This window comes from Podarcis vaucheri, assembly GCF_965113315.1.
Source record: "Podarcis vaucheri genome assembly, chromosome: 13".
NCBI lineage: Eukaryota > Metazoa > Chordata > Lepidosauria > Squamata > Lacertidae > Podarcis > Podarcis vaucheri.
The window spans coordinates 57306377-57321105 of NC_138751.1; the positions used below are offsets into that span (position 1 = coordinate 57306377).

General features: G+C 48.5%; 1 protein-coding gene across 1 annotated transcript in view; it reads right to left on the reverse strand.

The window, feature by feature from the left end:
• Positions 1–5324: 5324 nt before the first annotated feature.
• The window catches only part of FAM222A (family with sequence similarity 222 member A), a 90626-nt gene continuing 81221 nt past the window's right edge, over positions 5325–14729 (reverse strand). The window contains exon 3 of the mRNA XM_082196117.1: positions 5325–8655. Within this exon, the coding sequence (XP_082052243.1) occupies positions 7373–8655 (1283 nt within the window). The 3' untranslated portion in view covers positions 5325–7372. The remainder of the gene's footprint in view (positions 8656–14729) is intronic.

Below are 14729 nucleotides of genomic sequence, written 5' to 3' on the forward strand. Positions count from 1 at the left end.
GGTTTTATGCTTTTATACTGTTGCAAATCGCTCTGATATATCTTTATGATAGAGGTATATAAATATTTCCATTTAAAAAATGAAATTGGGAAGTTCATAGAACAGAATTGTAGAGTTGGAAGGGATCCCAAGGGTCATTTAGTCCAACCTCCTGCAATGCACCACTGGTCCGGGTGGCTCAGTATTGTCTACACTGACTGGCAGCGGCTCTCCAGGACTGCAGACGGGGGTCAACCCGGGGACTTTCTGCATGCCAAGCAGCTGCTCCCCAAAAAGATTTGCCTTATTCTGGTGCAGCTCCGCAGTGTCTTCACGGACTGGCAGCGGCTCTCCAGGACTGCAGACAAAGAGCCTTTCCAGCCCTGCTTGGAGAAACCTGGGGCTGAAGGGGGTGGAGGGCTCTTTGCATGCCCAACAGCTGCTCCCCCACCAGCTGTTCTTACTGCCCAGCTTGGGCCAAGCGAGCACGGCTTTGGCTCACAGCGCTTGATGTGGCAACGCTGAACCGAGTGGCTGTCTCTGGCCGTGAGAAACTCCTCCAGCCTCCATTTCCCCCGTTTCCTCCGCAGAATGCAGCACCTCCACGTGTCTTTTATTCGCCTCTCTCCCCCTGACATTTTTTTTAAAAAAAGATCTAAGCAAATATTTTTCCTGAAGACAATTTAATTTGAACGTGCCACAAGGCAGTCAGATCTCCTGCGCTGATTTCTCTCCCCCAGCCCCCTCCTTCTCCCCCCCCCTGTAGCATGAGCCTCAGTGAAATTCCCCCTTGTGCCAATCCTTCTTTGTTCCCTTGATTGGCTGTCATGGTGGCTACAGTGCCACTGAGCGAGCGCTTCCTTCCCAGCTTGCCATAAATATCCAGAGAAACACGGGAGCCAGAGTTAGAGGAGGCGCGCGGGGGGAGGCCATAATCCCTCCGTCTCCAGAAGGGCTAGCCTCTTCTCACCTGGGGAGCATTCCCTCCTGCTGGGTCTCCTGAACACGGAGCAGAGCAGAGACATTCAAAGTAGAGCTGGAAGGAACCTCAAGGGTCATCTGGTCCAGCCCCCTGCAAGGCAGGAATCACAGCGAATAAGAAAGTAAAAGAAGCTGGGGAATTGAATGCAGAGATGTGGGAAAGTCATGTGCAAATTCTCCACTTCCCCACAAGCAAAGTCAGAGCACGCGTGATATCAGCATGTTGCATGGCGTGTGCACATGGCATGCCCACGTCGCCTGGCAGCGCCCCCCACAATTGCGGGGGCAAGCTGGTGCGCTTGCTTCATTGGATGTCCTTTGCTGGATGTCCATGGTGCTTCTTAACTCAGCCACCACAGCAGGAACAAACCTTTCCGTGGCACAACTCTTGGCCTGGCATCCAAGTGCAGCAGTTAAAGGGCTGCCCTTTCTTCCATGTTTAGGCTGCAAGAGTGGGACTGGAAGAGGTCCTGTGTTGTCCTAGTGTGAGGGAGGAAGCCTTTGGCCCCTCTATGGGCTGCATGAAAAGCAACTGCTGAAATAAGAGACTTCCCCATTGCACCCCTGCTAGTGAGATCCGCAGGCCCTCCAACAAGGCTTAGCCATTTCCCCCCAGCTGGCCTTGAAATGTTCCTACTTGGTAAGGTGGAGGAGGAAGTGGGTTGCATCTGGGAGGAACAAGGGCAGGAAGAGAATCAGATTTCCCTGCTGAGAGATTGTCCTTGGAGGGGACCTCTTCTAGAGGAGAAGAAGTCTGGCCAAATTGCTGCCTGGGATCCAGGGACATTTCCCATAGTGGAGGCAAGGGTTAATCATGGCAATGGAAACCCTTCCCTTGACCCTGGGATCAGAGGTGGATTTAGCAGAGTTCAGTCCGCTGGGCACAGAGCCTCGGGGGTTCTGCAAGGGGTGACGCAGCTAGGATGTAGAAGGCAAGAGGCGGTGGAATTTAAGACCCTAAGGTCTGCCACTGCTGGGATGGTGTGCATGTGGACAAAGCACTTTGCATGCACCTAAGAGCAAGTGTCACATCAGGCTTCTGGCATGCATTGTGTGTGTTCTACATGCCCAAACCACACAGTGCATAGTTGAGAGGGTAAGACAAATTCACGGAGGGCAAGGCTACCAATGGCAATGAGCCGTGCTGGCTCTATATACATCAGCCTCTGAATGCCTGTCATTGGACAACATGCTAAGGCCCTTCTGTCCTGCTTCTCGACAGAGACCATTAAGCGAACAAAACCTCTCTGCGCTTTACATAAAAAATATATAATTACATAAAAAACAGATATAAGATTTATCAAAATAGAGTTGAAAAATCTGGTTGGCCACTGTGAAAAAGATCACGTGGGACTAGATCGGCCTGTCTCAACCTTGGGTCGCCAGATGTTCTCAAACTACAGCTCATCCCTGGCCAATGGCTATGCTGGGTAAGAAGGATGGGAGCTGTAGCCCAACCACGTCTGGCGAAGGCTGCGAAAGGCTGAACTAGATAGACTTTTGGCCTGAACCACTGCGAACTGCTACTTTCAGCACCCATCCTTTGTATAGTTGGCAAGGGCCACACGGCTCAGTGGGTACATCATCTGCTCTGCATGCAGAAGGTCCATCTCTCCCCCTGCAGCATCTCCAGGCAGGGCTTTCTAAAACCAGGTTCCACAGAGCCAGGGTCCGACTTGGTGCAAGGCACGTTCCTGTGTTCCTCCTGCCATTACCTCTGCCATCTCCAGTGGGGAAGTTGGCAATGGCCAAGGCAGATTATCCTGGTGGGAGAGACATGCCATCCTGTTGAAATGGACATCTCTTTGCTGCTTGATCCTCTCTCTCTCACACACACATCTTTTACATTTATAGCCCACCTTCCTTCTGTCATGGAACCCGAAGCAGTTCCCACCCAGGCACTGACCAGACCCAGACACAAGTACACATGATGCTCTTACAGCATCTAACTAGATGCCTTTGAAGAGCTGCCCTGCCAGCTCCGACTGCAGTCAAGTGGTGGCATACGCATGCGCTGTTTTCCTGGGCCATGTTCTGACCCTCTTTCCAAGAAGTCTGAAGCCGTTTTCTGCCAGCAGAGGGACACCCAGACTCTACGTTTCTCAGGATTCCTGGCTCATCTGCCTTCCCCTCTCCATGCAGAGCATGAAATTTGAAGACAGGTTGTTATGTGTGCAAGGAAAGACAAATGGAGGCAATTTTGAGGAGCATCCCACAGGCGCAGCCGTTGCCCAGATATAGAATAACCTTTGTGTGAGCAGTCAAACCGACAGCAGCACCACCCCTCTTCCAAGAAAGGGGAGCGCTTGGGAATTGGGAGGCTCATGTGGGGAGAGGAGAAGACATCACACAAAGCCTACCTCTCCTGGTAGCAAGCACATATTTTCATCCATGCCAGTCTCTCCCCTTCAAGGCCACGGCATAAAAACAAGTAAACAGAAATGAAGAGAGCGCACCAGACTCCCTCCTCACAGGATCAGCCATGGAAGCCCTGATTCAACAAAATTACCTCTGGGGCTTTTGCGCATCATTTCAGCCAGGAGCCCATTTTTCAGCTTAAAAGACCATGAAGCGCGCACCCCTTTTTTAGGTGCTGCCACATTTCCATCTGAGGTCTTTATTTGGAAGAGGTGCCACTTTCTTCCTCTGGATGAAAAAGCGAGAGGCAGTATGGGAAAGTCTCGCCCTCGAAGCGAGAGTCCTGCCAGCCTCCCAAGCGTGAAAGCTTTTCTGCGAGGCCAGAGGCCCACATAATGGCGCACCATATGCCAAATCAGGGGGAAGACAAGGGCGTGAGTGATAGCAGCTCTGCGCCGAAACCTCTTTGGCATTTAATACCATTATCCCCAATGCAAGGAGCTCATTGTTTGGGGCAGTAATCTGCCCCCTCGCCCACAGCGGATGGGGTCATGGCAGGGAGAAGGCGCTGTTTCAGCTGTCTGGGAACCCCAGAGGACAAACCCTGCAGGGAGCAAGAAGGAAGGAGCCTGCTGGCCAATCCCCCCTCCCCAAGACAAAAAAATAACATTCCTCCATCACAGCTTTTCCTGACAGGAGATAAATTCACCTCAGAGAGAAAGTGTATTGGGGTGTGGGGAGGAAGCTTGTGGTCTTTGTCTTAAGAAAAGGAGCACAAGGGTTTTTTTAAGAGGACGACATGGCTGTGTGTCTTGGGGGGGGGGGGCATATCCAGACCACCAGCTGGATCTGAAAACCCACTTCAAGAGCCGGCATAGAGAGTCCTGCTGTTTGGCAAAAAGCTCCACTTCTTATGCATCATATAAATTATCTATTGACCTTTGCGGTTGCCAAGGAAATGCCCTGGACTCTTAATCCTTTCAGAAGATAAATAAAAGCCGCCCTATGTCCCAAAGTCAACGGGAAAAGGAGTTTGGGGGATCATTTTCTACAGGGAAATAACACCACAAGGAGGGAGAGAAAACTGTTTTGTAATAATTCACCATTATAAAATTTTCCTTGGTGTGGTAAAACTGTGGTAGACGGACCTCTATCATTGAAGAATTCGCCATCTATTTTCTGTTTTTTCATCAAAACAATGAACAGGGGTGGCAGCACTAGCAGAGGCAGCTCAGCATTCAGTGTTGACACTTTCCTCTAATTTACACATTATTCCGAGGAGTACAATGCAAGCTTATCTGGTGCAAAACATGAGGGAAATCAGTGTTTTAATTATGGGGTCAATGCTGAATCCAGCAAGGCACAGCTAAGAGAAGTAAAAGAAAGAGAAGGGGATTAGGAAATGTTGAAGAAAACATGGCTTCCAAATTGTGTGGTAATATTTTGCATGACTAGAGAGAGGGAGCACATGAGGGGAACAGCAAAACTAAAAAATGAAGGGTGACGTCTTATGCCGTACAAATCTTCAGAATGTCAATAAATCAAGTTATAGAAAAACCCTCCCCGCAAAAGTTCAACACTTCCTTATGAAGACTCATTTCCAAATAAAATGACACACTGGGGGAAATCTGACACACTAGACGTTTGACAGAGGATCCACCCTCAGCCCCCTTCCTTGGGGTGATCTGGCTCTCCCCTGCGGTCAGTAAGGGCAGAAGCTGCCTGCTCCCCATCTGGGGACCCCCATGTGCTTTGGTGAGGCTGTGGGGCTCCCCCGTGCTTCCTCAAGCACCAAGTGGGTCTCGGGAGACCCAGGCAGGCCTGCTTCTTCGGCTGAAATGGGTGGGAAACTTCCTTTGTGGACGGAGGAACTCCACGTGGCCAAGGGCGCTCCCACTGGGGGGCCATGGGGGTCCCCCCTCCGTGTGACTTGCCCTGCTTCCCCCCCCCACTGAAGAACAGGAAGGGAGAGCAAAAGGTATACAAGCAAATTCCAGAACCAGACAGCCAGTGAAAGCCCAGGTTTAATTTTCTTTTTTGGTGGTGGGTGGGGGTGGTGGATAGGGGGGGTAGAGAAAAAAAAAAGACAACATCCAGAGACATCGTTTGCTGTTTTTTTCCAACTTTTTGTTTTCTCTCATTTTTAAAACAATATAGTGCACAATGCACTTCTCACAGTAGAATATAATGGTCACTTTTTCATATAAAAAACACATTCTCAGAGATTTGTAAATGCACTTAGTGCTGGAACAGGTGGTTAAGGACACAGTACCTCTATATTCAGAGCGCAACCCCTTTTGGGCCACTCTTATTTTTTCCTTCTTTTAAACAGTGGGGAGGGGAGGGAGGAAACTCCTCTGTGATTCCCGCAAAGCAGGTCCCTTGAATAAAACTTATTAAAACATAAATTACATGGGTTGAATGACAAGAGCAGAAGGAATATTTTTGGAGAGTTCTTTTTTTAAAAAAAGGAAATTAAAGTAAGCAAATTATAATATGCTGGAAAGGAAAACTAAACACAACACACTGGATGCATTCAATGGGATTAGTCCTACTCCTCTCAGCTGCAACCTGCCTCTCTAACAGTAGACGCTGCCAACAACGAAACAGCGTGTGTTGTCTGAGAACCCATAAGGCTCCTGCAACTTGATCAGAGCAGGTGGAGACGTGGAGGAGTTGTGTAATGGACACGACACTGGCTGGGCTGAGGAGAAATCTACGCTCACCTCCAATTCTTCTGAAATCATTTATGAACCCCACTTGTCCCACCGCCCAGCCACGCTTCTGACCTGATTTAGACCTGGGTCCAGCCGAATGCAAAAACCACGGGCCACAAGCCAAGCTGCAGGGGGACCTATTGCATGACGTCACATGGGCCCCTGTGGGTCCGATCCCATTAACTTTTTGGGAGAAACAAAAATGGAGCAAGTCTTCTGCTTGTGTCATTTCAGAGGTAAATTAGTTTCTTTCCCGGACTCTGCCCTTTCAAATTGTGCATCCGCAGGCAGGTGCAACACAGGTGGGCTTGAAAGAGACAGAAATAGTCAAAATGAACGGCCAACGGGGGCTGGGGGGGGGACAATCCTTCCAATATGGCCTCTCATTCTTTCTAGCACAACCTCCTGGCTGAATAGGCTGGCTTCCCAGACAAAAACAGGCAATGCAATATTGCCGTTAAAAATAATATTAATATTAATAACAATAACAATAAAATGTAAGGTTTTAATTTTAAAAAATCACCTAGGGCTATGCTGACATAGGGCAGAGGGACTCCGTTGTGTAGCAGCCAAACGCAGAAATGTACAGTAGATTCAACTAAAACAAAACAAAAAAGTCACTTCAAGTTTTTTTCAAGTGTTTTCTTCTTCCTTCCTTAAATAGGCTTCACACCTTTCCCCAATTATTAGCTTTAAATCGAAACAGTGCAAATTACAGACTTCAACTAGAAAGTAGGCAAAGCTACACAACTAAGCCACCTGGATTCCTAGGAGCAGGCTGGGGAAGGGGCTCGATCCACTCCCGCCCACCCCCTCACCGTGATGCACGTAAAGCTCCCACTTGAACTCAGCACAGGACAGAAACCTCTTTCTGGGGAGAGGGGAAAGGGACCCCTCCACATGCAAATCCAACTGGTCACAGACTCATACTCACGCCCCTTCTCTCTCTCTCTCTCTCTCTCTCTCACACACACACACACACACACACACACACTCACTCACTCACACACACAGAGCGAAGCCTTCTCTCCCTGGATTAGCAGCAAAATTGGACAGCATCTCCCTGTTCACATTCTGAAGAAATAGAAACAAAAACTTCTGAGCTATATAGACAAGCAATTTCCTCCATCCCAGGGCAGCCGGTTGCACAACCGAAGCTCTATGATCCCAGCGAGTCTCTGGATGCTGCTGCCTGCCTCTGCCTGCGTTCCTCGGGGCCCCTGCTTGCCGCAGCCGTCTGGGCCCTGGCGGTGCTGGGGAGGGCAAAGCAGGGAGAAAGGGGGGTCCGTAGCTGAAGCGGTTTGCCCTCCAGGTTCAGAGTAGAGTGCCGGCGGCTCCTATCTGTAGACGGGCAGGCGGATGTGGGCGTGCTGGTGGTCCAGGAGCCGCGGCACAGAGACCGTCTCGTAGCCCTTGCCCAGCATCTGCTCCTTGATGCACGGAGGGTGGATGTCGTTGATGAGATACTCCAGCGACTGCAGGCTGCTGCTGAGGACAGAGGTATTGCAGAGTGTCTTGCTGGGCAAGCTGGGCAGCCCGTCCGAAGGCTGGACGCTCAGCTCGCGGTTCCCGTTGGCCAGCTCCGGGGGGTTGTAGCAGTCGCTGTTGGGGGTGACCAGGATGCTGTTCCAGGGGGGAGCAAAGTACTGCCCCACTGAGAAGTTCCCGTGCATGCCCACGCAGTTCAACGGGGATGAGCTCACCTTGTCGGCCGTGCCCGTCATGGGATAGGCACGCAGGACCCCGGCGCACACCTCAGGGGACTTGCTGACGGCGCCCCCGCCCCCGCTGCCCGCACTGTACATGCGCAGCTGCTGCTGTGGCTTCTGCTGCTGCCAGAGCAGGTAGTCCATGCCGTCGGGGTAGAGGCTGGCCTTGGCACCAAGGTGCCCACCACCCGGGTGGGAGCCTGCCACCAGCTCAGCCCCCTTGCGGCAGTCAGGCAGCACGGCACCCGCGTACGCCACGGCTGCACCCACCGTCGCCATGGTGGCAAATCCGGCGGCGGTGGCGGCGCTGTGCTTGGCGGGGCTGGGGTTGGCTACCACTACCCCTTGGCACAGCGGCTGGCTGGCCTGCGCCTGGCATTGCTGATTGATCTGGAAAATGATGTTTTGGATGGAGGGCAGGTTGGACTGGGGCAGCGCCAGGCTCCTGCCAGCGTGTGGGATCGTCGAGGTGGCTACCGTGACGTTGGGGGCCGCAGGGGCCTCCATCTGCTTCTGGCTGCTGTGGTAGCCCAGCTGCGCTGCGCAGGAGGGGCCTGGGGCTAAAGTGCTCGTCACAGGGTAGGGGGCAACGGCCACGTGGGCAGGGGACATCTTAGTCCGCTTGCCCTCCGTGCTCTTCACCACGCCTTTGCTGGAGGAGGAGGAGGAGGAAGCCTTCACGATGGCCAGCAGTCCCTGGTAGCCGCTGGCGTGCACAGGGTAGGGGCTGTAGCGCTGCCCCGTCGTGTCGTACCCGTTCACTGTCCGGTTAAGGTGCTTGTGCTGTGGGACCCTGATGTTGGCGGGGAAGATCTTGATGGTGAGGGGGCTGTTGGCCACTTTCTGCGCGTAGGCGTCCAGTTCAGCTGGGCTGGGGTATCGCGGGGAATGCAGGGGAGCCATGACTTCACCTAGGACACAAAAAGGCAGGCAGCAGCGTTAAGTGGGCATTCGCCTATTTATTTCGCAAATAAATTGCTTTTTAAAAAAGCACCTTCAAAATTGGCTTATTCTCTCCCTAAACCAACTATTGTTTGTCAAAAATTAATGTTGCCAAATATTTTCGGATGATACCAATGTCAACATACAGTGGTGCCTCGCAAGACGAAAAGAATCCGTTCTGTGATTCTCTTCGTCTAGCGGTTTTTTTGTCTTGCGAAGCAAGCCCATTGACGGATTAGCTGCTTTTAGCGGCTTATCTGCTGATCGGATCAGCTGATAAGCGACTTAGCGGCTTAGAAAAAAGGGGGGGAGGAAAAAAAACCAGCAGGAACTCGCAAGACATTGTCGTCTTGCGAAGCAAGCCCATAGGAAATTTGTTTTGCAAAGCACCTCCAAAACGGAAAACTCTTTCGTCTAGCGAGTTTTCCGTCTTGCGAGGCACCACTGTATTGTCAGAAGAATCAGTTCAAACAGTTATTGCAGCTCAGCTGGAAACAGCCCAAAATCTTACGCTGGATGCTTGGTGCCCCTCACTCTGGGATAATGGAGAAGATTGTGCCTAATTTGTGACTTCAGGAAGGACTGAAACCTCCAGATACTTTTAATGTGCTTTGCCCTTTTTGTATGACATATACGGCAGATCCGTCCTTCTGAAGACCACGCCAGCCCCCGCCAGCCTGGCCGGTGGTCCGGGGGTGGAGGAGATGATCCTCCAGGGTCCCTTCCAATTCCACATTTCTATGAGTAGCTGGCTCACTCTTCTGAAGTGGACCACAGCAACCAAAAGAAACACACGACCCCCCCCCCCATTCTCCAAGCAGCCTAAATAAACTTGGTGTGGAGAGAGGAAACATCTCCTTAGCCAAGAAGGGGGGAGGGAGGGAATCTCTCTCGGAGATTGGATTTAAACTACATTATACAAGCAATTTCATGGGTGCTTTACGCTACTATGAGAGCTCCACACACACACAAAAGGGAGGGGGATTCCATTTACCAGCTATAAATCAGCACTTCTTATAATGAGCACAAAAATGTCACTTTTATGCAATTTTACAGATGAACAAAACTGGCGAAATTAACTGTGGTAACCTACTGTAGTCAGCAAAAGGCAGCGCCAAGAAAGGGGGGGGGGAGGAGAAATTACATATATTTTGCTCCTCTCAAACTCCCTTCTTGAGCAAGTTTCTGCTATTTCTGGTGCAAAAACTCATTTGTCGTTCCCATTATACTTTCATTTGGAGTTTATCTTGAGTATCCAATGAGCCACCAACTGTGAAAATGATTAAATCTACAAAATCTATCTAATAGATGGAATAAATTAGGTGTTTGAAAAGGCTGCCTCTGAGAGAGGGCGGAAAAACGGGGAGAGCTGCTCCCAAGTCATTTAAAAGCAACATGCCAAGTCTTTCTTGGGGCTTTGACCGGTTCCTGCTCGCCAAGGGAGGGAGGCAGACCTGAGGGACCCCCCCCCCCCGGCCTCTTGGCCTGTGCTGCTGCTCTGCGTCGGCCCCCAGCGCCCTCCCGCGGGCACAAGAGGCCGGAGGGTTTTCAGAGCAGGTTTGTATTCCATGATGCCTGTGTTCAAATCCCTGCTTGGCCTCTTCACCTAACTAGCCTCACAGGGTTTTTATGGGGACCGGGGAGGGGAGGGGAGGGCTGGGCAGGCCCCCTGAGCTCCTTGGAGAAAAAGGAGGGGCGAGATATATCCAATATATAACAGTAATAATAATGAAAATGAAAATGAAAAGTTGGTTCCCAGGAATGGAGAGGCATATCTCCAAAGACGGATGTGAGACACGACACAAGAAAGAAAGAAAGAAAGAATTAAGAATTTATTCCTGAAAGTCTATTACTGTAAATGGATCTGGTATGGACAGCCAACCCTCGGCCTAATCCTGACAAACTTCCATTGCACTCCTTTAAAGGAACAGAAATTCTGAAGACAGCGTCGTATTTGTCAGAGTATTTCTTTTAGAATTCCTCAGGGCCCCCCGCTCTGCCCCCCCCCCAGCACGGCTTCTGTCTTCTTCGGCAGCAGAGGAGCAGAAATAAACTATAATGGCCGGCTGCTCCTTACACCATGGCAGGAAACCAAAAATACCTCTGGCCCCTCCCCCCAATCTCTCCCAGTGGCTACATTAAATCCAGCTCAAAGGACTGGGTTTTAATTGACTTAATAGACTCGTTAATAACAATGTCTATTTAAGACACCTGTAAAAAGCCCATAACGTTAATGTAATGGGGAAATGGCCAGTGAACCTGTTCGCCTCTGCTGCGGTGGGTTTTAATGGAAGCCTGCGATTAATGGACTGGGGGAGGGGCAGCTGCTCAAGTGAAGCGCACGTGCACCAAACACACATTTTGCACGCAGGGTGATGCCACGTCCTGCTGTTGCTCTGAGGACGGCAGATCCACCACAGCCAGGAAAACCAGGAAGCCCAAATAGGTGAGGGGGGGGGGGGCTGTCCAAATGCTCACCCATTTTAACCTGGAGAGCTAACAATGAGCTAGATCCACGGCGGCATTTGAACCAGGGGTTCCCTTCCCCCCCCAGCCCCCCCGTGCTTCTGGTTCCATAAACTCCTCCCCAGCACCCCCTATCCTACAAAAAGCCCCTGTTCAGAACAGTGGCCTGCACAACCCGCTAAGGATTTGCTGAAAATCCAATGGAAACTAAATCAAGAAAACTGATGAACTTGATCCAGTGATGGCAACTTTCCCAAGCCTGACAGCCATTTACACCTCCAGTGCCCTCTGCCCCCCTCTTGCCTCTTAGCACCCCCCGCCCCCGGTAATCCCACCACCCTCTTTGGGCACACAGCCAACTGTGCCAGGATCCTTTGGGAAGGATCATCCTTCTTGGTCTCTCAAGAGCTATGAGTTGTGATAACGAAGGATAAAGCCTTCTGCTTCCGAGGCAGCCTACCTCAGAAAAACCAGGTGCCAGGGATATCAAAGCAGGGGAAAGTTGCTGCCTTCCAGCTCTGGCTGGCAACATCTCAGAAGCACGGACTTTAAGTGGCTTTCTCAAATGCCACGCCTCGAAGATGGTTTGCACCAACATCTCCTCAGCCCCAGTCAGCAGGGAAGTGTTGACAGGAGACAAACATATCTGTAAAGCACCAGGGAGGGGGGAAGCTGCTCTAAAGCATGACATAAATTCCTGGTGTCTCTGGAAAAGGATGGCAGCTCCGTGCTCTGCACATCCGTTTTGCATCCCCTGCGTATCAAAGGCCCCTGCATAAACCCCTGGGGACCCTTCTGTGCTAAGAAACCCATCTCTGGCCCTGGACCCAGGATTAACTGCCCTGGCCACTGAAAGTGACTGAAACAGGAGAGGGCCTTCTCGGTGGTGGCTGCTGCTTGACTTTGGAGCTCCCTCCTTGGAGAGGTTTGACTGGCTCCCTCCTTGTGGAATAAGACTTTCTTATTTCAACAGACTTTCAGGATTAGGCTGTTTTTAAGGAAAGGATTGGTGCTGCAATGTTTCTATTGTTATGATTTGTAGTGTTTTAACAGATCGTGTGTATATATAGTTTTAATTCTATTCCTGTGTGGTTTTTTTCCAGCTGTTTTGATTTTATCTATAAGCCGCCTTGAGTCCGTTGGGAACAAGGCAGGATATAAATAAATAAAATCCCAAGGATTTGAGAATGGTATGGGTGCGATATACTCTGAACAAAAAGCTAAGCTGATTGTAAATAATGTGATAACTGAAGAATTTAAGATAGAAAAAGGGACACGACAGGGGTGCCCAATTTCCCCATTACTTTTTATCTCTGTTCTGGAGGTGTTGCTAAATATGATTAGAGATGACCAGCAGGTTAAAGGTGTACAGGTCGGAGCTAAACATTATAAGTTAAGGGCCTTTGCAGATGATTTAGTACTTACTTTAAAAGAGCCAGATACTAGTACAAAAAGGGTGTTGGAGATAATTCAAGAATTTGGTCAGGTGGCCGGATTTAAATTGAACAAACAAAAGACTAAAGTTTTGGGAAAAAAATTAGCAGTCATGGAGACGGAGAAGTTCCAGAATCAAACAGGTTTGACAGTGGTTAAGAAGGTGAAATACCTAGGGGTTCATTTGACATCTAAGAATTTGAACTTGTATAAAGATAACTATGAAAAATGTTGGTCAGAAATTAAAAAAAATGAAATTGTCAATGTTAGGCCGAATTGCAGTTATAAAGATGAATGTATTGCCTAGAATGTTATTTTTGTTTCAAACTTTGCAGATTCTTGACAAGATGGACTGTTTCAAGAGGTGGCAGAAGGACATTTCGAAATTTGTCTGGCAGGGCAAAAAGCCCAGAATAAAATTTAAAATACTGACGGATACAAAAGAAAGAGGGGGATTTGCCCTGCCGGACTTAAAATTGTACTATGAAGCAGCAGCGTTTTGCTGGCTGAAAGAGTGGATGCTCCTCGAGAATACAGATATCTTGGATTTAGAATGTTTTAATAATACATTTGGTTGGCATGCATATTTATGGTATGATAAAATTAAGGTGCATAGGGCCTTCAAAAATCATATTGTCAGAAAAGCATTATATAATGTTTGGATAAGGTATAAAGATCTGTTGGAAAACAAAACCCCTAGATGGTTGTCACCCTTGGAGGCTAAGGCATTGAAAAAGCTCAATATGGAAGCTGAATGGCCGAAGTATTGGGAAATTTTGGAACAAGATGGAGATAAGTTGAAGTTACAGAGTCATGAGAAACTGAAACCTAAAGTACGAGATTGGCTCCATTATTACCAAATAATGGAGGTGTATAAACAAGATAGGAAAATTGGCTTCCAGGTGGAGAAATCAAAATTAGAAACTGAACTGTTAGAACACAATACTAAGAACTTGTCAAGAATGTATAATTTGCTGCTGAAATGGAATACACAAGATGAAACAGTCAAATCAGCTATGATTAAGTGGGCACAGGACATTGGTCATAACATTATGTTCGCTGACTGGGAATGGTTGTGGAACACCGGGATAAAATTTACGGCATGTAATGCCTTAAAGGAAAATATTATGAAAATGATTTATAGGTGGTACACGACCCCAGTCAAGCTAGCAAAAATTTACCATTTGCCTGATAATAAGTGTTGGAAATGTAAAGAAACTGAAGGTACTTTCTATCACCTTTGGTGGACGTGCCCAAAGATTAAGGCTTTCTGGGAGATGATATATAATGAAATTTAAAAAGTACTTAAATGTACCTTCCCTAACATAGGGAAACTAAGGTATAATTATGTAATTACCAAAGTTTAGAGTAACTTCTATGATTCATTTGGAAAAGTAATTTGTCAACAAGTACTTTAAACCTAAAATATAATTTATTGAAAGTACAAAAAACGCATGAAACAAGGTAACAATTTGCTGTTATTTTTATTGTAAAGAATGCAGGGTGGGGAAGATGTGGGGAAGTCCGGTAGGTCATGAAAAATTGTTTTGGAAAGGTGAATTTTTTCTTTAACTTTCTTCTTTTTTCTTTTTCTGTAAAGTTGCTTTTGTGGAACATTTGATGATATATCTGTGCATGGAAAGAAGCAATATATATATATATATATATATATATATATATGCAGGTTTTGGTGTCTTCGGGTGTCTTCCCGTGTAAGAGTCGGGGTGTCTGTGCGACGTTTCGACGAGGTCTCACTCGTCATCTTCAGGCTGGTGCTTTCGGCTTCTTGTTACTGGAACAGAGCAGAGTCTGGTGTTTGAGTTCCTATAAATACTGTTGAGGGGTGTGGAACTCAAACACCAGACTCTGCTCTGTTCCAGTAACAAGAAGCCGAAAGCACCAGCCTGAAGATGACGAGTGAGACCTCGTCGAAACGTCGCACAGACACCCCGACTCTTACACGGGAAGACACCCGAAGACACCAAAACCTGCATTCCTGTACCCGTGAAAATCTACGAAAGCATATATATATATATATATATATATATATATATATAGTACCTTCCCTAAGAAACCAGAGGCCTTTCTCTTGGGCATTGTCGGCCAATTGGTGTTAAAGAAAGATAGGATTTTTTTTATGTAT